The following is a 23,150-nucleotide window of genomic DNA, read 5'->3' as shown; positions in this document are numbered from 1 at the left end:
GAGAAATAGAGAAGCTTTTGACTGCTTGGCACCGAGAGACTATCCTATGGGAGCAATTCGAAATACATAAAAACATTTTATTCACAAAGTTGTTCATCAGAACATTATTTACAATACCGAAAATTTGGAAATCACATAAATTTCCAATAATCCAAAGAAGGTTAGGTAAAGTATGATAAACACTGCACGATAAAATATATTACCGCTAGTATAAAGTATCTTTGCAAAAATCTGTAATGACCACATATATTACTTAGTGAAAAAACGAGAATATAAAATTGCATGATAAAGCACACAGTGTGATGACAACAATGTAAAATATTCACACACACCGCAAAGATGACATTAAGTGACTATTGGGGTAAAGTACTGATGTGTTTTCTGACCTGTTACTAAATTTCTGTTTTCCAATTTTTATACAATTAACACAATGTTATGATCGGGAAATACATGCTGTTTTTAGAGTAAGGGGATGACAAGATTCTTCGGTGATGTCATTTCATCCCAAGACACAGTCTAGAGTCACAAACCCTCAGCCTCTCAGAGGTGGGGGCATGGGAGCAGGATGTGAAGAATGGTCATGGAAGGATGGAGAAGGGAGGAGGGGACAACCTAGGGGTGGACAGGGAGGTAGGGATCGGCACAGGAGAGTGTGGGACCAGTGTGCAAACTGGTCGGCCGAGGAAAGGGGCTTCGTGGAGTCAGGGAAGACGCTGATTTCTCAGTGGAGGTCTGTGCAGACCTGGTAGTAGGCACTAACGGTGTTCTCAAAGGGCAGGATCAAAGAGGGACTTCAGGAAGACACATGGATTCTTTAGGGACCAGGGAGGAAAGAGGAGGGGCGGGTAAACTACTTGGGATAGGCTGGGGCGATGGCCGTGGCATGGAGAGGAAGAGGCTGATTGCCAGAGCGAACTCCTACAGTAGGCTGAGACCGAACATACGTCACTCACCTCTGGACACGTCTTTGCAGGCAAACACAGGGTCGAAAAGAGGCTTACAGGAGGGCCTTGCCAAAAGCCAGGTGGATCCAGCTGAAATTCAGCGTTCTCCTAGGGCGGCTCCGTGAAATCAACTTTCTGCCACGACAGAAAGCTCCTAGAGCTGTGCTGTCCAATATGGTGACACAAACCACGCGTATGTGGCTATTGAGCACGTGAAGTGTGGCAAGTCCAACTGAGAGTATGCTTTGGAAATGTTTCTCTTTCTAACTACTTTAAAATCGCATGTGCCTAGTGGCTGCTGGACGGCACGCATGTAAGGCAGTGTTTCTCAAACTGTGGTCTTCAGGGGAGCAGTGTGATTTATAAGAAATGAAATGATCCAGCCCCAGCCCGGACGTACTGAATCAGAACCTCTGTGGGAAGGGCCCAACACCCTGATTTGCCAAGCCCTTGGTGTAGTTCCGATCCACGCTCACAGTTGTGAGCCACTGATTTAAGGCCATTCACAATTTCGGGGATCGCTCGTTCTGCTTTCAACTAGATTGTATAAAACAACTCTTGCTGAAGTGAAATGGGGCTTTCTGCAAATAAACTGGCTGGGGAATCATTTATAAAAGATGCCCAGCTCAGTGGCATAGGAGAAAAGTTATGTGAAGCAGCAAAGATGTGGCTTCTCTAAGTCAAGTCAAGATGAGAAATGTCGTCAGCATTGATATCCGAAACCAGAAAGTGGCTGCTCATCCCAATGCGTGTCAGAGACAGGCAAAAGGAAGCACGATCCGGCTCTAAATTGGGTTCAGTGTCGGAAACACAAAAAACAACCATAATCCGTGAGAGGAGTTGGAGCAGCGTGCCCCTGAACGTGAAATGCACCCTTCCTGGTTTCCAACAAGAGAGATTTGTAAAGAGAGGCCAAGAAAAGCTACAACCTAAGGCGAGCTGAAGCATCCTGAGGCTATGCCCTCACGAAGGGGAGAGAAGACAGAAGCACTTCTAGCCAAAGCACCCCATGGAGACCAGAGCCAGATGTCGCTTTGGTCCCACGGGTGGATTACTGCCAAAATGGCAGCTGCACATCCTACGTGCAAGTCACTTCATTCTCTTCCTGCATGGTTCGGCTCATCACTTCGGCAAGAGCAGAACTGAGATTTTTGATGCTAACACTGTTCAAGAAACAAAGCGAGAAAGAAAGTGATAAGGAGTACATGCTGTAGCCAACAGGAGCGGCAAACGAACGTGAAATAAAACCCTGTGTTAAACCTTACTATAACTGTGGAGTAGGAGATATAGCTAAAGGCGCAGGAAGCGCCTCATGAGGAATTTACCGACTGGACTGTCAAAATCTTAGCAGAAGTGACAAGAGCCACAAGAGGATGAAGATGGGGAAAGAAAAGGCTGAGGGAAGCCGTCTGCACGTAAAGGTGAGGCTTCCGCGAGGGAGCCCATCGTCAGCGTCGGCAGACATGAACAGGGCCTTCACTGCTCAGGTAGAAATTCTTATGGCCAGACGCTAGGTCAGTTACCTACAAGATCGTCGTGTTATCATGTATACCTCGGTTGCAGGCTAATTAGGGAATTCTTAATTTTGACTGACTTGAAGTAGTCACGTAATACCACCTCTGGTCTTTTTTGGTCACAATTTAATGGCCTGCAGCAACTCGAGCTGATTTGCCGTTATTCTCCCTTCACCGATATTTACCTTGAAACACTGAAGCACTTGTAAAGACAGAATTCCTAAAATTACTCACTTTGAAACAGGACTGTAGTCAATGTTTATACAGAAAGCTCTGGACTCTTCTGGTGACTCCTGATAATTGACCGGCTTCGACGTACTGTGAAAATGCTGTGAACTTTCCATCCTTCTGAAGATGACATAGCAAAGCTCACCACAGCCATTTGCCTTGCTGGTTACTTTCACATGTATTTAGGGAATACAGAACGATGTTCTGGGAGATCGGAAATGACCTAATATTATACTAATGAAAAGCCTTCGAAATTCTCAAAATAACGTACGATTTAATAAAATTAATGTTGCCTTTAAGCAGCAATTAAGAGCAGAATATTTGCTGCCTCCTGGATAATGGAGGCCTGCAGCCAACCATCGCTGAGGAAGGAGAATGCTAACAGGGTCTGAGTGACTCAGTTCGTGGATACAGTCACGCCGTTAAATGTTTCCCATTGTAACTGACACTGCCTCTTAACAGACGGCCTTTGGGTTCAAGGGCTATATTATTGGCTAATACCTTATTATTTGGGCCAGAAAATCTCTAGAATGTTTAACTGAATTCCCCATACATCTCATGCCTCTAGTTTAGTGAGCATGATTTATTATTTGATGTAGAAATTCCACCTTACTCGCTTCTTGTATATTTTAAGTTTAGATTTTGAAAGTTTACAATTTTAGAAACAAAAGTTAAGGATCAAGACTTTACGGCCATGGCGTCTAGCACTATTATTTCACTTTACGTTTTATAAAGAAACCTGGATTACAGGTTGAAGTAATATCCTTAATATACTGGGATACATATGAATGTTATTAAATTGTAAACAAAAGAACCAGGAACACAGTGTCAAACCTCATTTGATATATGCTTACTTTTTGAAATGCACTAAGCTCCACAAATAATTAAGGTGTTTCCTGAGTACAGTGGTATGTTTGGTTATTACGGTCTTGATGTCTAAAGGTATGACATCAAGGTATGTCTAAAGGTCTGACAATTTTAGTTAGCTCACTCTGTACTCATTCACTCAATAAATGAGCTTTTTGGGAAAACGAAAGAAAGAAAAGGTTCAGCGTAGCCCCAGTTCAATTACTAAATAGAAATCAATAAAGACCCAATCCGAAGTTGGGCTGTTACAGACTGTAAGGCCCAACTGCCGCTGCGTGTTGTGACTGCCCAGCCCTCGCCTGCTTCCGGTGTTGTGGGTAATCAGAAAGGAACCAGCTCTAAGTCCTTCTCTCTCCAGCGGGAAGGGGGCACATTATATACACGCCCTCTGTGGTCGGCACAACTCAAGGTGCCAGTAATCGGGGTAGGTCTTCACCTTGGGTGTCATTATACATGTTGTGATCTTGCAAAGGGTCAGAATCTACAAAATACAGTTCCCCTGCATGGACGTCAGAAAAGTTGGCCAGAAATTCATGGGGACTGAAGCCCACCCACACAGTGAACCTGTAGTCTATGGTGCGTATGGAGTAGCCCATGACCTTGATATCTTTTAAACTCGGCTTGTCAGAATTCCACTGAGGAGAGTCTGCGGGCCGGGGGTACTGGCTATAAGCAATGGACTCACGGGGATCCCCGTGGAGGGCCGGATCCTCTTCCAGGTCATGGGGTCGGAAATGCTTCCCAAGGCTCTGGCCTTCTCGGCACAGCTCCACGTGAAACGAGGGAACCGGACAGCGAGGTGGCACACGCAGTCCTGCAAGTCCCGCGAGCGTGGGGAAGAGAGACACAAGTTCCACGAGGTCCTCGGCTCGCCGGCCTGCAGGAGGAAGAGACCCAGCGACAGTTACAGCACAGAAGCAGACCGCATCCTGCCTGGCTCCGTAAAGAAGCCCATCTGGGCTCCACGGGCTGTCTGGCGATTTCTTTTACAATGTGTACTTTTAGCATAAGAATCTTAGGAGCAATGCCATCTCAGACCCTCACACAAGGACAGGATGCAAACTGAAGGTGCCCTCAGCCTCTCAGCACTTTTAAAGACTACTTCATTTGGGTCCATCGGTGTGTCATTAACCGAGCGAGGACTGTCAGTGGAGGCCCAAGCCACTGGGTAAAGGTCTGTGGAGGACGGGGCATCCCGCGTCTCAGAGGACCACCCTGCAGATCGCTCCTCTCCGGGTGTCTGCATTTCATGTCTCTCTTTTCACTGTGGTAAAATACAAACAACGGAATCTTTGCTGCCCTCTCCAGTTTCAAGTGTCCATCCAGTTCAGGGGCATCGATCACATTCACATTGTGCAGCCATCGCCACCACCCATCTCCAGCTCCCTCTCATCCTGCATACTGAAACCCTGTGCCCAATAAACAGTGGCTCCCCACTTCCTCCTCCTCCCAGCCCCTGGCAACAGCCATTCTACCTTCTGTCCCTATGAATGTGCCTATTCTAGGTGCCGCAGATGTGTGCATTATACACTATTTGTCTTTTTGTTAGTGGCTCATTTACTTTGCATAACGTCTTCAAGGTGCCTTCATGTTGCAGCATGGGTCAGACTGTCCTTCCCTTTAAAGGCTGAATAATATTCTGCTGTCTCTCCACCACATTTTGTTCAACCATTCATCTGTTGATGAACAGTTAGGTTGCTTCTATCCTTTGGCAATTGTGAATAATAAACTGAACTTTGCGTACAAGTTTTTGTTTAAATACCTGTATTCAGTTCTGTGGGATATGCAACTAGGAGTGGAAGTGCTGAGTCACGTATATGGCAATTCTACTTTTATCTTTTTGCAGAACCACCAAAGCATTGTCCACAATGGCTGCAGCATTTCACATTCCCAACCAGCAATGTCTGAAGGTTCCAATTTCTCCACATTCTCATCAGCACTGTTTTTTCTGTTTATTTTGATAACAGCTATCTTAATAAATGTGAAATGATATCTCGTTGTGGTTGATACATCTTTAAAGTCTATTTCCTGCACTTTCCATTGATTCCTATTCAAATGTATCTTGGCTTTGGACTAGCATTCTAGCCTTTCTGGATCTTTAAGGTTTTCTCTACACTGCCTAATTTTACTTCGTACACATTTGATTTGTAAGCAAAGTAAAAATAATGTTTTAAAACTTTACCTTTACAATGGCAAGACCTGGCTGACATGACCACCGTAACCAGTTGAGTCAACTTGGCATTGCTAATAATGGCACAGGCTACCAGGAAGTGCCCCTGATGTGATACAACAGGAGCACACAACCTCACGTACAGTGCCTATGTCAAAATGTTTACCCTGAATCTCGTCATGATATAGCAATCAGACAAATGCAGACTACTGCACAAATTCAGGCCGCTGAACAAGACGACTGGCCGGGGACCTTCTAAAAAGATGAGGTCAAGGAGCTAAGGAGGGCCCCAAATCACGTCAAGCCTTGTCAGCCATTGTAAGGAATTTTGCTCAGAGTGAGATGGGAGAGCACAGGAGGCTCCAGAGTAGGGCTATGACAGAATTTGACTTGGGTTTTCACAGGATCGCTTGGGATACTGCGAGGATGAAAATCTTTGGGCGATCAAGGGCACAGCCAAGAGACTTTAGCAAGCTGCTGCAGTTAATCCAGCAAAAATGGTGGCCGTGAAATGGTGAGAAATGCGACGGACAGATTCTGAATGGAAAGTGGCAGGCTTTCGGATGCACTGCATATCACATGGAATATGAGAGAAAGACAGGCTTGAGACGACTCCACAAGTTTTTGGCCTGAGAGACTACTGTCATTTTCTGAGAAGGGTAAGAGTGTCAAAGGAAAGGTCTGAAGTGAAAGGTCAGAAGTTCAGCTTTGGGGAGGTGAGACGAGCCAGGTGTGACAGGCTGTTGGAAATCCAAGTCCGAAGCTCAGGCAAGAGATTTATGCTAGACATAAAATATGGAAATAAACTGGAAGACAGTGCAGTTATATGAATTTATAAGTTGCTGAACACCTGCCAACAGAAGTTTCTAGAAGGCAAACTTGGAAAGATCCAGAAAGGCCAGAATGATGGTCCAAAACCAGAAAAATTTAAATGGGAATCAATATAAGTGCAGCATGTACACGTTAAAGATGGGTTAAATGCAGAAGTCCAGAAAGGGGGCAAAGCACTCCAGAAACAGCAAATGTCTTCTGAAGTACACACCTCATGTCTGCACTTGTGCCTATCAAGTCGGGTGACAACTCACTAAAATCTACCCAACCCACCCAGTGTGGCAGGGAGGGGATCTTGTGTAAGGGACATTTCTGGAAGTGCTTTCTCAAACTTGAGCATTTTAGAAGACAGAGACCAGGATAACCACGGGGGTCTAACATTATCTTGAGAGGAACGGCTTAAGTACTGGGGATTTCAACCTAGAGAAGAGAAGGTTATGCTGTTTTCAAAGCTCGAAAGGACTGGCACGCAGAACTCAAAGTAAACTTGCCCTTCACTGTCTGGGAGGGCAGAAGAAGAATCACCTAATTTTGCAGATCTAGTGGTTCACTAGACTGATGAACTGCCAAAACGGCAGATGTCTCCCTCGCAAAGGGCCGAGTCCCTGCCAGAAGTAGGTAATGCAGTTCTGCTCATCTGTGGACTGGGGTGGGGGGTCAGGGCAGAGTCTGAGTCTGCTGTCCCCTTCTTGCAGCTGTTTGTCACCTCTAGGATAGCCCTCCCCATCCTGCGGATGCCTTCTGCTCCTTTGTCTTGGCTCCCACCCCTGCCTTCCATGGCTCCTCGTGGACAGAGGCCATACTTGTCTACTTTGGGCCTGCCACTCCTCTGTGACCCAGAGTGTGGGAAGTGCCCAGGAAATGTGTGCAGTAAATGCCAACGGTGGGCTGAAAAATGGACAGGGTAAATCCCCAGGCCATGATTTGGTAAAGGGATTTATATAAACTAAAGGAGCTATTACTGTCAGGCAGGTCAGCATTTGGTATACCTGGCTCCATCAATTCCGAGGAATCGAAAGGGTCGATGTATGGAAAAAGCTTCTTGCCCGCCTCCGGAAGTGGAGCCGTCCTTCCAGGGACATAGAACATCAGGGGCACACGAGTAGTGATGTCAAAATTGCTGTATTTAGCCCATTCTCCATGTTCTCCTAGAGCCCACCCTGGTTCATAAAAAGCATAAAATGACAGAAAACGAATAATCACATCACAGTTACAGTTCATTTTAGACACCGTTTCATTTCCTGTTGGAAAAACCAGAGGAAGCAAAAACTCATCACCTACAAGAAATTCCTCTAGAATTACCACAAAAAAAGGTGATTTCACCTGAATATTGCTTCATTTGAAGTTAGACATTTATCTTGAACGAGGAAACCTTCAAAAGGAAAAATACATATATCTATTAAATTCCCAAACTAAAGTATCTTCTTTTAGAAAGCAACTAGCAATATGTAACTCAGGTCAGCTCCAAGGGACAAGTGTGTTCCCCACAGACCCACCTTCCCTGCTGAGATGGGCTCATTCTTGACTAGGCGGGGACCCCGACAGATATTGTGTCACCATTGCCTTGTCCTGTGCTCACCTATCTTGACTAAATTCTCAAAGCTCAAGTTTTCACTTTTGGGTGTGTACCACCAAAAAAATGAACTGTGAAACTGTGGCACAAAACAAACGATAAGGATAGCTTGCTTTCGATTTTTGAAGACATGCAGTGGCAGGTGTGTGTGTGTGTGTGTGTGTGTGTGTGTGCTCGTGTGTGTGTTGATTCAAATTCTTGTGTGTGTTGATTCCAAATCCTTGATGAAAAACAATACCATGATTTAACATATCCTTGCAAAGATAATTTGAATACTCAAGTTGAAATTTTCAAATTTTTAAGTTTGAGCACTTTTAGATATTAAAAAAAAAAAAGATAGAGATTATAGAATTGATGATTTAGGTATGCTGAAATAACCAAAATCACAAAAAGCTGTCATGTATGGATCTGAGAAGGCTCTTGGGGTTCAGATGTAGGAAGTGCTGGGAAGGCTCTTTGAGAAGGGCCATTAGTATGCAACTGCCTCAGATTGAGGAGAGCTTCTGGGTGGGCCTTCCTGCTGAGTTCACGAAGGAAAAAAAGGGTTGCTACTATGCTCCCTCCACCCACCACCTCTACCACCCAAACATCCAGCATGCTCCTTTGACCCACAGAGACACTGAGAGAGGTCCCAGGACTAATAAGGTGGTCATAAAAGCACCCGGAGACTCCAGACTCAGGGTACCACTGATTCCCAAAAGAAAACACGCCTATGTTTAAGGCAATCTAGAAAAGCACATTTCACAGAAAAGTTCAGAGACTTTGAGTGACTCACCAGGGCATTTCCAAATGCTTACCATGATCTGAGGTAAATGCAACAATAGTGTTGTTGGCCAGGTGAAGATCATCCAAAGAGCTCAAAAGGCGGCCAACCTGTGTATCCAAGTATGAAACAGAAGCAAAGTAGCTCTGGCGGATTTTACGCTGCAAATTAAAAAAAAAAAATGAGTGGCTGTGATTGAAATTGCTGTGGCATACACACAGTGTTCACCTGAACATCCCTCCCAAACACCACACCTCTGCTGATGCCCTTGATTTTCTCATTCAAAACATAGCATTCATTTCCCTACTACCTGCATCCCCTTGCCCCAAAGTCGGCGAAATGTGCAGGTCCAAAAGAAAGATTCTTATGTAAGGGGATCGGCTTTCACATCAGGCACAGATAACAGTAGGTGGATGTGCCACTTACTGTTCCTGCCTCCTCCACATACTCTTATGGGTCCCAGGAAAGGAGAAACTGACCCCTCAGTCCCTCCAAACTCTGCTGAGGGTCACGCCAAAGACACCACACAGTTGTATCCATTCCCGTCTCCTAGTTCTGGAAGCCAGAAGTCTGAGATCAGGGTGTCGGCAGGGCCATTCTCTCTGAAGGCTCGAGGGGAGGGTCTTGCCTCTTCCAGCTTCTGGAGGTGGCGGCAGTCCTTGGTGTTCCTCGCCTTGTAGCTGTAGCACTCCAGTCTCTGCCTCCATCTCCTCATGCTGTCCTTCCCTGTATGTCTCTCTCCTCTTCTCATAAGGATACTGATCAGACTGAATTGGGGCCCACACCACTCCGGTACCACCTCATCTTAACTTGTTACATCTGCAATGACCCTAGTTCCAAATCAGGTCACGTTCTGAGGTATTGTGGCTCAGGACTTCATAGCATCTTTTTGAGTTACACAACTCAACTCATAACAGCAGCCCTGGGTGGGGCCTTTCCTCTGCCCACTTTCTAGCCCAGCAGAAGGTGGCAACTGCTTATCCTCATGGACCACGGCTATCATGTGCAGCTCATTTCTAACAAACTCCCAGCAGGCATGAGAGCAGTGGAGTGATGAGACAGCAGCCCACCCTCCATGGTCCCTAAACCCAAGCAGGACTTCATGAGCGGCCAAGCCAAGTGCTGACGTCAAAGAGCCATGGCCCCCTCTGGAATGATTCCCCTCCCAGCCTTATTCACAATTATTAAGGAAAAGATGAACCCCTGCTCCCACCAAGGCTGAGAAATGAGGGGGCCAGTGACCTATCAGAACAACCCCAGCTTCCTCTGTGTACCCAGCCATTTTATCAGCTGCACGTGCTGGCTTCTTTTCGTCACTGCCAGGTGAGGATAATCATGAGACTCACCGCTCTCCCCATGAGGTAAAGACAACAGATATCCATCTAACCTTCCTGGAAGACTATGCCAAACCCTAGCCTACTTCTATTTTCTACTAGATAAAGTCTTCAGCCTCTAAGTTGGGGAACTTTGATCCTCCTGGGGATCAAAGACACCTGTTAGGATGGCCGTGTCCTATTCAATGCTATGCCTTCCTTCCCATGCTGGCCCCTAGAGATAGGACAAGAAGCAGATGTGGTCCCCATCTTCAATGAGCCACCCATCCAGGGAGCACACAGGCATGGAGATGAGAAAACACACAGGTTGTTGGTGGGGCCTGGGGATCACATGGGAGAATGAGCCCTCAAGTCAGCCTGGGTAAATCAGGGAAGACTTCACAGAGGAGTCAGCATTTGACAAAAGGGGCTGGCAGCCAGACAAGTTAGGGTAAAATGCTCTAGGCAGGGGCTGCGGTGTACGGACAGGACAGAGTCACCAGAGCACGGTGTGTTCAGGACCAGTGACCCAGTCGCTGTGGCTGGAGAATCAAACATGAGGGCCGAGGGGCAGGGGAGAACACTGAAAACGCAGGTCAGGACCACATGATCCATATCTGGTGGGTCTATCCAAAGAGCAGAGGTCCCAGGCTGGGAGCCAAGGGAGGCACTGAGGGTGTTCAGGGTGAGGAGTCGATGCTCTCTGGGCTGCAGGTGAGCATGAGTCCTCCAGCAGCAGCCCAGAGCTCAAGATAAAATGGCACCAGAGCAGTGCTGAGCACATATGAGGGGCCAGAATGACACTTGATGAAAGAACAAATCACTCCCTGACCCACTGCAGTGGTCAGGAAAGACATGACAAAGGAGCAAGAGGCCAGTGTGGATTTGAGGGATTTAGGAGCAAGTGGAGTGGCCCGGGGGTGAGAGAGGGCAGACAATGAAGAGATAAAGGGACTCGAGGTGACTCGTTCTGGTTCAGCTGGTGGCCTGACCGAAGGGCGTGGGGGGCACAGAAGTAGGAGAAAGGAGGAAATCACAGCAAGAGTGGTGGTGTGGCCACGTGGGGCCTATGGCACTGAGGTCACCATGGGCAGTGGCCTGGGAATGGCTCTCGCAGCTGAGTGGACAGACATGTCTGAAAATCAGGAGCGAGGCCAGAGTTGGAGGGATACTTCAGCAGGACTCGCTGAGCCAGGCTGGAGAACAGGGGTGCAAAGGAGACAGTGGGGGTCCTGGTGTTGAGCCCAGGGCCCAGGAGGAGTGCTACTTGTCAACAGTGAGAAAGCAGCAGGAGTCTTAGAAGGTCACACTTATGGGATGGATTTTCTTTGCCAACAAGGTCAGTGCTGACCAGCTGAGAGAACTCTTTAGTGGGCTGGGGAGCCAGAGGGCCGTGCAGAGGCAGATGAAGAACAAATGGACAGTGAGGCCATGGACGCAGCCAGAACAGACCACGTTTCACTCATTCCCCCTTGAAGAGCAAGAGTGGGAAGAGAGGAGAAACGGGCAGGGGCAAGGGAAGCCCGACTTCTGAAGATGGGATAGATGTGAGCAACTGTGGAGGTGAGTGCAAAGTCAGCGGGTAGAGGACATCTCGCTGGTAGAAATGAGAAGGAGGGGGCACGGAGCTGGGAGGCACCAAGCCCCTGCTGCGCTTCTTCTAAGACTGGGGAGAAGGCTACAAGCCCAGAACACATGCATCCACGACTCCATCCACCAGTGAGGGACACTATGAACAGCACCATTTACCACATACGTGCTGGGTGCCATCTGCTCCTCCGATCCACCCTTTAAGTTGAGCATTACCATTCCCACCTTACACAGGAGGGCTCTGAGGCTCAGACAGGTTGACTATCTTTCCTACAGACACACAGCTGGCAAGAGGCACTGCTAAGATGTGTACCTGTGTCCATCTTGTGTGTTCCTCTCCCTCAGACTGCCCACTAGCCTCCATTTCTGAAACAGGTAGTGCAGTCATCTGCTGAGACTGGGCAGAGGGGTGTGGCAGACAGAGGGGCCTAAGGGGCTGGAAGGAGCTGGGCAGACAGCCTGCACCACACGGACTGCTGGGGCTAGTGTATGGGTGTGTGTGTTCCCCATCACGGTCGTGTGGACTCTGTCCAGCACCCTGAGGACTCAGGCCTGAGAGCAGAGGACTGTGGCTGAACAATCCCATGATCAGGGTATTGAAGGTGGGGCAAGGATAAATGGGCAGATGTTGAGGGGACAGCAAGAACAGTAAGTGGCCTGCCACGGGACCTCAGCTATTCAAAGAAGGAGTGAAGTCCAAAAAGGACCAGACACAGGGGCAAAGCAGGAGTCCACACCCTGGAATTCCCAGGAGGTATGCGGGGAACGAGGGCACAGAGGAAGCGGACTGCAAAAAGAAGAGGCTGTCAAGTCAGTGGCCAGGGAGAAGCAGGCCTGGGAGGTAGCAAACTCCCAAGTGAGGCCCTGATGTGGCTGGCTCACATGGAGCACGGTGAGAGGGCCGGAGGCTGAAAAGGGCAGAGAACTGACAGGCTGAAATGCTGAGTGAGATGGGGCCTGGGCACGGATGCAAGAGGATGGTGAGCAGGGCCCACATTCTAGGTGGTTGTGGAGCACGGACCAACACATGAGCATTCCAGGGAGGGCCCCTGGGCCATGCTGTCAACTCTGAGTCCAACTGGATGGGGGACGAGAGAACGCTGAAGGAGCCTTCACCAAGCAGCTGACACTGTCCTAGATGCTTTAGCATGTTCACTGTACTCCCCCCTGAAAGCCTCCGAAGTAGGTGTTCTCACAGAAAACCTGTCTCCATCTTGCCTCTATTTTACAGGTAAGGAAACTGAGGCTCAGAGAGGTAAAATGACTTGACAGAGATTGTGCAGCTGGTATGGAATAGAAAAGGAATCTGAACCCAGACTGCTTAGAACCAACAAAACAAACCGTGGGGCTTTGGGATCCCATGCTCTCCTGGCACTAACTGTGCCACCTGGAGCAAGTCACCACACCTGTGTGCCTTTAGTTTCCTCGCCTACACAACAGACAGAGCAGGTATCTCAGGTTCCCATGGGGACCAAAAGAGATAGCACACATACAATGCTGAGTACCCTTCCTGGTACACAGTCCACTTTAAAGGGTCATTTTAAGTGCCTGTCACTAACATAGTTATCAGGTACAGCCTCAGAGCTGCAATTTGAGCTACCTCAAATTGCTGAAACAGGAAATTAGGAACCAGACAAACTGCTTTCCAAACTCTCACCACTGCCATCTGAAGCTCAGGAATGAAACAGATGCGAGGGACGCACATCCACCCCTCACCACCCAAAATCTCGCTCTCCAAAGTCAGGCGCCTAGTAAGTGTGGACAGCAATGAATACCTGCATATTATGTTTTGTTGCAAACTGTACCCTACGGCAATGGCTCTTAAACTTCTGTGTGCATCAGAGTGACCTGTGTGCATTTTTAGAAATGCAGGTTCTCAGGCCTGACCTCCAGCTGCCAGTTCCCTAAGTCCGAGTAGGGCCAGTACTGTGTGCTTCTAATAATCACCTCATGGCGACTGTGAAGCAGGTGGTCCAGGAAGCACACTTTGAAAACACTGCCTTCTTCCATCCATTGTATACTTCCTGTTGGAGTACTCACGTCATTAACAGAAGGGCGGGACCGCATGTGGAATATTCCCAAAACTGCATTGGTCAGCATGTCTTTGGCACTCCGGGGAGAGAGTGGCTGATGAGTCAGTGTGAGGATTCTAACTCTCTGGCTGCTCCACCCCCTCATCATGGCAAAGGGACAGCAGACATTGCAGCTGGATGGCACTGGCCATGTTGGTGCCCCAGCTCCCTGTTTGCCAAGACGCTGTTCACAATGCCGCCCTGAGAGTGACGGGAGCCCATATAGGCTTTCCCACAGAGGGGACCTGCAAGTACCAGCAACCTGAGTATTCTGGGTTGTGTAGGAGCTGCCCACCACCCTATAACTGATGAACTCTCGCCCAGATTAAACAGCATCCCCCATGAGTTAGTGATGGTGACCCGGGCCTCTTCTCCACCTGTGCCCACATCCAGTGAATCACTATACCTCCAGATGCTCCCTGTGGAAGTGAACACACTTCCTGGGAGACTCTTTATCCACTCAGCACTCCCATGTCCTAAATGCCTCCAGACCACCCCCAACCTCAGCACTTTGCAATATGCTTAGCACGGGGATGGTTCTTAGTAAGACTAGATGGATGGAGTCCTATGTCTTGAGGAAGGTGTCATCACCAATGAAATCATGTCATAAGTGTCCAACCCTTCCCTCAAATAAGTCCTTGGTACCTGAAAGTCCACAGGAATTGGGCCATAGGGCACACTGAGGTTCAAAGCCTTGACGTCCTCCCGCTGCCTAATGTCCATCCAGGGATTGTAGGCCACAGGAGGGAGGCCAGCAGGGACCTGGGGATCAGGAGCCAGGGTGATGTTCTCCAAGGGATACAACTTCTGAAACTCCTTGAAGGAAAAGCACACAAAGCCACCAGGTTGTCACTTTTGGCAAAGGCGCAAAGCTGAAACTGCACCAGTGTTTACATTGATTGTCTCTATGTCGGTGATGCCTACTTACACAGTGGCTCACCAACACTCCCCAGATATTTCCCGCTACCTGAAAGTCAGGCCTTAGGTCACTCTCCCAAAATACCAATTGTAATAAAATCACGTGACTTTTCTTCTCTAAACCAAGCAGCAACAGGTCTCTTCCCTCATACAAACCAATGTCCTCCTATCCCTATCGCCACCTCCCGTCCAACTAGAAAAGGTGTGGAGAGGTGCTGCCAGCTCCCCAAACCACCCTTAGTGTCGGTAATCGCTGGCAGAGCTCAGAGGACAGCGCACGGTCATATACTGGGCTATGACTGGTGATAGTGAAAGGAGACCAAAGCCATTCAGGAAACGGAAAAGTCACATGGACAGATCTGGGGGAAACCAGGCACGGGTGTCCAGAGTCCTTAGTCGGCAAAGTCAAACCGAAGGTGTGAATGCTGCCAGCAATGAGTCGTGTGACGACATGTGTGAAATGCTGCCACCAGGGCAGTTCGTTAAGCCTCAGTACCCAGGGTTGTTCCCAGGGCAGTCACCTGGCCACCCACTGCCTACACATACTCCACATCCCAGACTCCAAGCAGCAGGGCAGGGCTTTAGGCATAAGAGCCGCTCATCAGTTCTGGGAATGGTGGGGACACTCCCAAGGTCCAGGCCCCCAGCCAAGGTCCAAGCTCGTAAGCAGGACTTTCAAAGGATGACAGGCCTGCTACATTAACTCTTTTCTGAACAAGAAGCGGGAGAAGTGAGTCTCACTGCATCCAGGGGGCTGACAGCTCCCACTAGGATGCCGAGGTCCCCTGGGACAATCAAAGTAAGATACCGGCACCATGTCTTCTTCTCTCTACTCTCGTTGCAAGCAAGGGCCATGCTCTGTGAAGTCAAAAGAAGGGGCTGCTCAGGCCCGGGGAAACATGATAGGGAAACACTGAAAAAGATGTTTTAAAAAGGAAGCGATTCCATGCTCTACAGGATATGCATGCAAACACAGGATTTGAGGTTCCAACAAGCAGCGCAGTGCCCTGTGTGTCACGAGTCTGACTGCACAGCCCCTAGGGGACAGGTGATTACTGAAAACGTTCCCCGGAATTGTGTCTCAAGGACCATCTCTCACTGCAGGCTTTGGCAGCAAGCTCTGACTCACTTCTCTGTGATGATCGCACCAATCAACCCAACATTTGCACACTGAATTCAAGGGAAAGAAATAAAGACCTCCAGTGCAGGGCAGTAGAAGGCCAAGGGTTTCCAACAAGGTTCTTCTTTGTCCTAAGTCAACCTCCGAGCTGTGATCTCTGAATCCTATCTTCACACCACTGAGTACACGAGGGCCGTCAGGCACCCCTGGTGACCGGGGATGGCGGCACGTGGCCACCTTCATTACAAGAATCCCTCATTTAGCAAATGACACAGCTGTCCCGGCTGTGTGGGATCAGCCCTCGGCCAGCTCTTCACCTTGGGGTATCTGAAGGGGATGTGCGGCTTGTGATACCCAACGGCCAGGAAGAAAGGACTGGCAGACGATGTCATCTTTTCCAACAATCGTATGGCTTGCTCAGTGCTCTGTTTGTCAGGCAAGGTGCCCTCAGGTACATCTGCCACATCCACAGGGCAAAGCAGGTTGGCGTGGAGTTCTCCGTCTGGCCCCCTACATGTCTTTCAAAACAAAACACATGAAATCAGCCTTTGAAACCCAAGAAACAGAAGCCACGAAGGTTACACACACAATAGATTTCACGTTTCTGTCTGCAGCCCGTTGTGTATTAGTCATTCAGGACAGGCACACAGGAAGTAAAACTAAAACAGAGAAGCGTTTCTGCTCTTCAAGGGAAGGGCCAGAAATCCACCAGCTCTTACTTCCCTGCTGTTAATCCTCTGTCTCTGGTAAACAATAAAAGGAAGCCCGAGTAAACTAATGATCAAAAAAATCGGACTCCAACTCCACAACAAAAAAGAAGGCAATTAGAAAATGGGCAAAGGACTTGAAGAGACATTTATCCAGAGAAGACATACAAATGGCGAATAAGCACACATAAAGATGCTTACTATCTTCACTCATCATGGAAATGCAAATCAAAGCCACAATGAGATACCCACTCATACTGCCTAGGATGGCTATAAATTTTAAAGATAGAAAATAACAAGTGTTAACCAATGTGGAAAAACTGGAATCCTCATACACTGCTGACACGAATGTAAAATGGTGCAGCTGCTTTGACGAACAATCTGGCAGTTCCTCAAACCATTAAACATAGAATCATCGTATGACCCAGCAATTCCACTCCTACGTAAATACCATAACAATACATAAATAAAATAACATTCTAAGTCCACACAAACACTTGACCTAGCAACTCTACCCAAGATAACTGAAAACTTAAGTCCACACAAAAACCTGTGCAGGAATGTTTACAGCAGCTTCATTCGTAGTAGTTAAAAAGTGAATACAACCCAAACGTCCACCAACTACAGAATAAATTTTTTAAAAAAATGTGTTTGACCAGGTGTTAAGCATCTTTCTGTGTCCTTATGGCAACTGGTACATCTTCTGCAGATGGAATGTCTACTCAAGAAGTCTGCCCATTTTTATTTCTCTATATAAAGTAATACAGTTCTGATCCGTGCTACAACATAGATCAACCTCAAAAACGTTATGCTAAGTGAAAGAAGCCAGACACAAAAGATCAGATACTGCACGATTCCACCGATACGAAATGTCCAAAATAGGCAAATCCAAAGAGAAAGAAAGATCAGTTGCTGCCATGGGCTGGGGTTGAGAGGCAATGGGCAGTGGATGATAATGGGTATAAGGCTGAGTTTTGAGGTAATGAAAATGGTTTTAGATTCTTTTTGCTGATGGTTGCACAACGCTGTGACAATATAAAAATCAGTGAACTGTACACTTTAAAAGGGCGATTTTTATGGTATAAGAATTGTACCATAAATTTTTCTTAGCAAAAGAAAAAAAATCTGTGATTTCAAAGACAGACTAAGGGTTGCACGGGACAGGGTCTCAGTCAACTGGATGAGGTGACAGTCCATGGAATTTCCAGAACCTCGACCACACCATGCACGGAACAGACACCACTTCATTTTCCAAAGTGGCCATGTTGGCCACAGGCTAAGTCAGGGTGACAATATCATTTCTACCTCACAAAACCCAGGGGCTGCGGCAGCTGCTGGTCCATCTGAGAGGACCGTCCTCCCAAGAGATGGCTTGTCCACCCGGCCCAGGGACAGGACGGCCCAGCACCAGGCTCCCGGCACACTCCCCTCCACGTTCACGCAATCTGCAGCTGTCATGGAGGATCTGGTCCCGTCAGACCCGCTGCTCTGAGAGCACATGTGGGGAATGGTGGACAGGGGCCCGCATTCGTAAGTGAGCCAATAAAAAGTAACAAGGCGGCTTGAGGGAACGGAGGGATTCAGATGGGTCCTCCACTCTCATTCTGTTAAGACTCAAGCCACAAGCCAAAGGCCAGAGCCCTTGGCTTTCGCTGCATTCTGAAAGGCAAAGTTCTCAATTATTTTGACTACTCCTCACCACCCCACCAACCTCCCAAATCCACACCCTTCTCCACAGCAGCCTCTACATACTTCCCAGGAGCATGCCATTTCTCAGTCCTGCAGCTGGTTTTCTGAGTTTTTGAAATGAGAGTTTTAGCTTCATTTATACATTGGGGAGTCCTCTGAACCAAGATTAAGTTGCTTCGTACATTCCTGCTTTAGCACAGTGCTCTAAAATTTTAAAACCCCTGTGAAAGGTCTCAGCGCCTGAACATATACACTAGGCCTCAGACAGACTGACAGACAAATGGTATGCCTTTCTCCCAGTCCAGGCTGAGGCTCCTGGAGCACAGGTAGCTCTTCTCCCTCCTGGGTCTCCGCATCTCCTACAACCCTGAGCACAGAGCCTTACCCACAATGAGCCCCGGGAGCCCTTAAATGAACCTTACGCACTAGAGCATAAGGTTCCAAAACAAAGCATACCCTCCTGCTTCTGTAACAAAGCCACCTCCCCCAATGGACCTGATGCTAAAGACCCCAACTCTAGTCCTCTCAACCAGTAACCTTAAACTGCCAGACAGCGGAAAAGCAGCTGCTCTTTAGTACAGTAACCCTTTCACACCCTTACCTTGGTATTTTCGTACTTTTCGGAGGAGGGGTGATAAGGAGGAACGGACCAGCTGTATGGAGAATCGTCACTATGATTAGAAGATATTCCTTGAGGGAGGAAAAGAGAAAGGCTTTAAGTGAAGCATGAAGCATCCTTCGGTGCCCTCCCCACCCTAAGTTAAAACTTTGTCAGCAATTGGCGAAATATCTCCTGTCTTTAGGCCTCAGCTTCTTTCTAAAAATCAGGGGCATAGGCCAGATGATAAATCCCCTAAAGCCAACGCTCTAGGTGTCTCATTGAGTCCTGAGTATCTGACATCCCAGGCCCCAAAGCCCTGGTGATTCACACTAGGCTCCTAGGAAGGAACCCGAAAGGGTGAGCGAGGGGAACACTACTGAAAACGGTCAAGCCCCTAACGAAAAGCACTGCGGTCCATATAGAGCTTGGCTTTTCAACGCACTGTCACAGTGCTGAATGACATGCACTGGGACACTCCCCTGTGAGAGAATCAAGGAGGCTATGATGCCAGCTTCCCAGAGCAGAAAGCTGAGGCTCAGAGAGGGTAAATAATTCGCCCGAGGTCAACTGCACAGCTAAGAAGTGCCACTGGTGGAACTGGAACCCAGAGGCCCAGATACGCGGTACCGCTGATCCACCAGTTCCACCAGTTCACTCTGCCACCAGAGACATTCGTCCCAGCTGTGCGCGAGACGGAAACGACCTGAGACAACTTGCAGGAAATACAGCACATCTGTATGACAGACTACTGTGCTGTCACTCAAAATTACTGCCTCATAGCATGGGAATGTTATGTTTAACAAGTCACAACAGAAAATTATATATACAGAATTGTCTCAAATCAGCAAAGTTACACACCCCGTAGGGGGTGGGGAGGCATCAAAATGTAGCTCTCAGACTGGTCGGCATACAACTGATTTATATTTACATCATACTTCCCTTGTCTGCCAAACTTTTGTCAAACCATGCGATTCCTCCGCACATTGAAAGTCTTCAAGTTTGCCTGTGCTTCAGCTCTCCGACTTTGGCGTTAAAGAACCATTTAGCAGGCAGTGCCGCAGTATTGACTGGCAGCCCCCGCAACCCCACGGCCCTCCAGTTTACACTGCTTTGCTGGCCTAGTTCACAGGCCACGGGCAGCGGCTCCTTCACTGGGCAACGAGACAGCAACAGCAGCGCCGGCCATGTAGGGCATCCTCAGACGTTCTAAGCCTATATCCCCAACTTTGCCGACAGGACCCTAGAATACGCAGGGTCAGGTGCAGAGCTGGACTCACACCTGACACTGCCGCTTCCCTATCCACAGCACTTCCTTCCACCCCAGTAGCCAAACGGCACCACACCACGACACGTTTCTGAGAGGAAGGAAAACTCCTTCAACCCTTTTTCACTCTGGGGCAGAACAGAAGGCCAGGTTGGGAAGCGATATTATGTAAAAGGCAGCGAGCGGTGAGTAAGGTGGTATCTACCCGGCCCCAAGAGGCCTCCACAAAGACAGCCCCAACCCCAGGAGGGGACCCGCCCACACTCGGGCAAGAAACAGAAAAGAACCCAGACTTTGGACAGCAAGCAGTACCAGGGTGAAAGACTTTTCCAACCGACATGGTCACGTAGCCATTCTCCTTGAAGTACTGGGGGATGGTGGAGAAGTTTCCGGCGTGTGCCCTCCAGTAGGAGTTGAAGTCATACAGGCGGGTGGTGTCGGGTCTCCTCCCGGTGAGGAAGGACACGCGGCTCGGGGCGCACACTGCTTGCTGTTAGGGAGCAGAAGCAGAGAAAAATGCCCTCAGAGGAAAACAGCCAGCAGCTCAGACATAACCAGGCAACCTCTGAGTCCTCAGCAAATGCTTGGCAGCTGAGTCATCACGTCTCAAACCCGACCAGTGGGATCTGGGCCTCCCCCAGTCGCCAGAACTAAGTCCCCGGGAGAGAGGAAGAGGAGGACTCAGCCCCTCATCCCAGCAGATGATCGTGCCCTCCTTCTACACGACAGTGTCTCACAGGTGCACAGAGCAGGCGAGGCTCCTGGGGGTGGCCCTGTGAGGAGGTTCAGGAAGGAGCGCCGCCATGACAAGCTGGCTGGCCCTCACCCAAGGCCAATCGGCAGATCTGAGGGTGGCATTCTGCAGCACCCCTTCTTTCTCAGCACCAGGCAACCCCCTATTTGGTGAAGGAAGCAAGTCAGGACCATCCTGAGCACGTTAGGGCCACGGTGCACCCTGCACACGAGGAGGAGGGGCACCCTTGAGGCACAAGCTTCCTTGTCAGTGGACAGCCAGGTTATCGCAATCGCCATTTTCCAGGTGATGCTTCCGTCTAATAAGCAGATGCCTGGCACCACTAGTGTCATCTAACAACAGCCGAGGGGACCTCCAACCCTCACTGCAGAAGGCACCCATCCACACCTAGAGCAAAGGCACCCATCCACATACCTGGGCAAAGGCATTCCAGAAGAGGAGACTGTGGGATGCCAGTTGGTCGATGTTTGGGGACCTTATGAGCTTGTCCCCATAACAGCCCAGGGAGGGGCGCAGGTCATCCACGATGATTAGGAGGACATTCAGAGCATCTGCACTGGAGGGAGGGTCCTCATTGAGAACGCCTACATGACACTAAACCCCCGCCCATGGTACATGCTAGCATGGGAGACCCAAGGCTGGCCCCTGAACCTTGACAGCACAGCTAGCCACCCAGGCAGGGCAGGAGTGCGTACACATGGGAGACCCGAGTCCCGGGAGGAGGGTAAGACTTTGGCCATGGCCTCATGCATGGAAGAAGGAGGGAGGCAGGAAGGGAGCAAGAGAGAGAAAGGGAGGGAAAGAAAGAGGAGATGGGATGTAAAATATGAGATGACTGATGAAAATGCATCATAAAATATGCCTATGGAAAAGTTATGCGTTTAAAAAAATTCATGCACAGACAAGAAGAAATGAACTGGTGCTAATGGAGAGAGATAGAGTGATGATGGAAATGATGTGGATATACAGGTAATGGATACGATAGAGTGATGATGAAGTCAAAATGTACTGAAAATGATATGTGAAGATATAAGAGATGTATAATGGTATGCTTTTAAGATGATGAGGTGATGGTGATGGGGAAAAATAAAGCCGGAAATGAACAATGGAAATGGCAATGGTACGAATAAATGGTAATGGAAATGTAATGGAATGGAAATGAATGGAAATAAATGGAATGAATGTTTGGGTGCCGGAATGAAATGAATGGAAATGAAATGAACCGCATGAGTGAGGAGCATATACTATGTAAGAAAATAGAACGAATTTGCAGATGAGAAGAACGAACAGATGTGTTCAGAACCCTGGAGGTAAAGTGCTGTTAAGGGAAAAGATGTGATGAGGAGAGCAATGCAGCGGCGTACGACGGACTTATGGCGCAAGAAAACGATGGAAAGTCGTCAGATGATGAATTCCCTCTATTATCTCATCTGACAGAAGACACGGAATTCACCTTTGGAGTTGCTGGCCAGATTGCAGGACCCCAGCGAGACATAGGTGGAGCCCAGGACCAGGCCAAGCCAGAGCAGCCCCCAGCCCGGCGGCAGCATTTCCGCCTCCGTGCGGCAGCTCCTTGGCGACGGTGACAAGCCCAGGCGCTAGGGCCGGGTAGCCGCAACCGCCGCCGCCGCCGCCTACGCAGACTGCGCGATTTCGCGGCCGGGACCGGAGTCCCCGGTGCCGCCGAATCACGAGTGCGCCTGCGCGCCTTGTCACCCCGCCCCGCCTCCTGACCGCCGGGCCGGTGCCGCGCGAACCCCTTGCGCAAGGTCCTGATTGGAGAGCTGCTGCAGAGTCTTTCCAGGTGTTCCCCAAAGGTCTGTGATGCAACCGCTGTCTTTAACCAGCGGTTTCCAGCCTCTTGGCCCTTGCACCTGCTTTGCTTTTCACCTGAAAGTCCTTTACTTTTCTCCTCTCTCTAGAAAAGTCACTTTGCCTCGCACACGAGCCCAAATGCCATTCTCCTTCACGGAAGCCCTTGGAGAACCCTCCATCCTCCGCCTAAAAGGAACTTCAGTCCTAGGCATTTGTTCAAGAAACACTCGGTGATTCCACAGACATGGAGACCAAGGACCGATGGCAGATGGGGAGTTCTAAGTTCCTGCCCTTCTGGAGCTTGCAGGCAATAAATAGCCAGTTAATCAAAGACTGGTGCTGGGACGCAAGGTCTGGAGTCGCTTGCTATTTCTATGGAGGTGGCTACTAAAGCGACATTAGAACAAAACCTTGGAT

The 23,150-nt window shown here is 48.8% G+C and overlaps 1 protein-coding gene across 2 annotated transcripts; it reads right to left on the bottom strand.

Annotated features, from left to right (window-relative positions):
* Positions 1 to 56: 56 nt before the first annotated feature.
* Positions 57 to 22,608, bottom strand: IDS (iduronate 2-sulfatase). Of its 2 annotated transcripts, none has more exons than XM_039870541.1 (9): positions 22,372 to 22,608; positions 21,333 to 21,469; positions 20,477 to 20,654; positions 18,901 to 18,989; positions 16,221 to 16,421; positions 14,511 to 14,681; positions 8,925 to 9,051; positions 7,544 to 7,714; positions 57 to 4,430 (listed from the first exon to the last, which is right to left on the bottom strand). In XM_039870541.1, exons 1-9 carry the CDS (start codon positions 22,466 to 22,468, stop codon positions 3,958 to 3,960), a joined length of 1,644 nt encoding a protein of 547 aa, XP_039726475.1. In that variant the 5' UTR covers positions 22,469 to 22,608; the 3' UTR covers positions 57 to 3,957. The 2 variants fall into 2 exon arrangements, with proteins under 2 accessions (XP_039726475.1, XP_039726477.1); XM_039870543.1 differs by lacking the exon at positions 57 to 4,430 and adding an exon at positions 4,544 to 4,817.
* Between the last annotated feature and the right edge of the window lie 542 nt (positions 22,609 to 23,150).

This window comes from Pteropus medius, unplaced genomic scaffold, assembly GCF_902729225.1.
Source record: "Pteropus medius unplaced genomic scaffold, Ma_sr-lr_union100, whole genome shotgun sequence".
NCBI lineage: Eukaryota > Metazoa > Chordata > Mammalia > Chiroptera > Pteropodidae > Pteropus > Pteropus medius.
The sequence above is the reverse complement of the archived record's forward strand: the minus strand, read 5'-3'. Positions and strand labels throughout refer to the sequence as shown.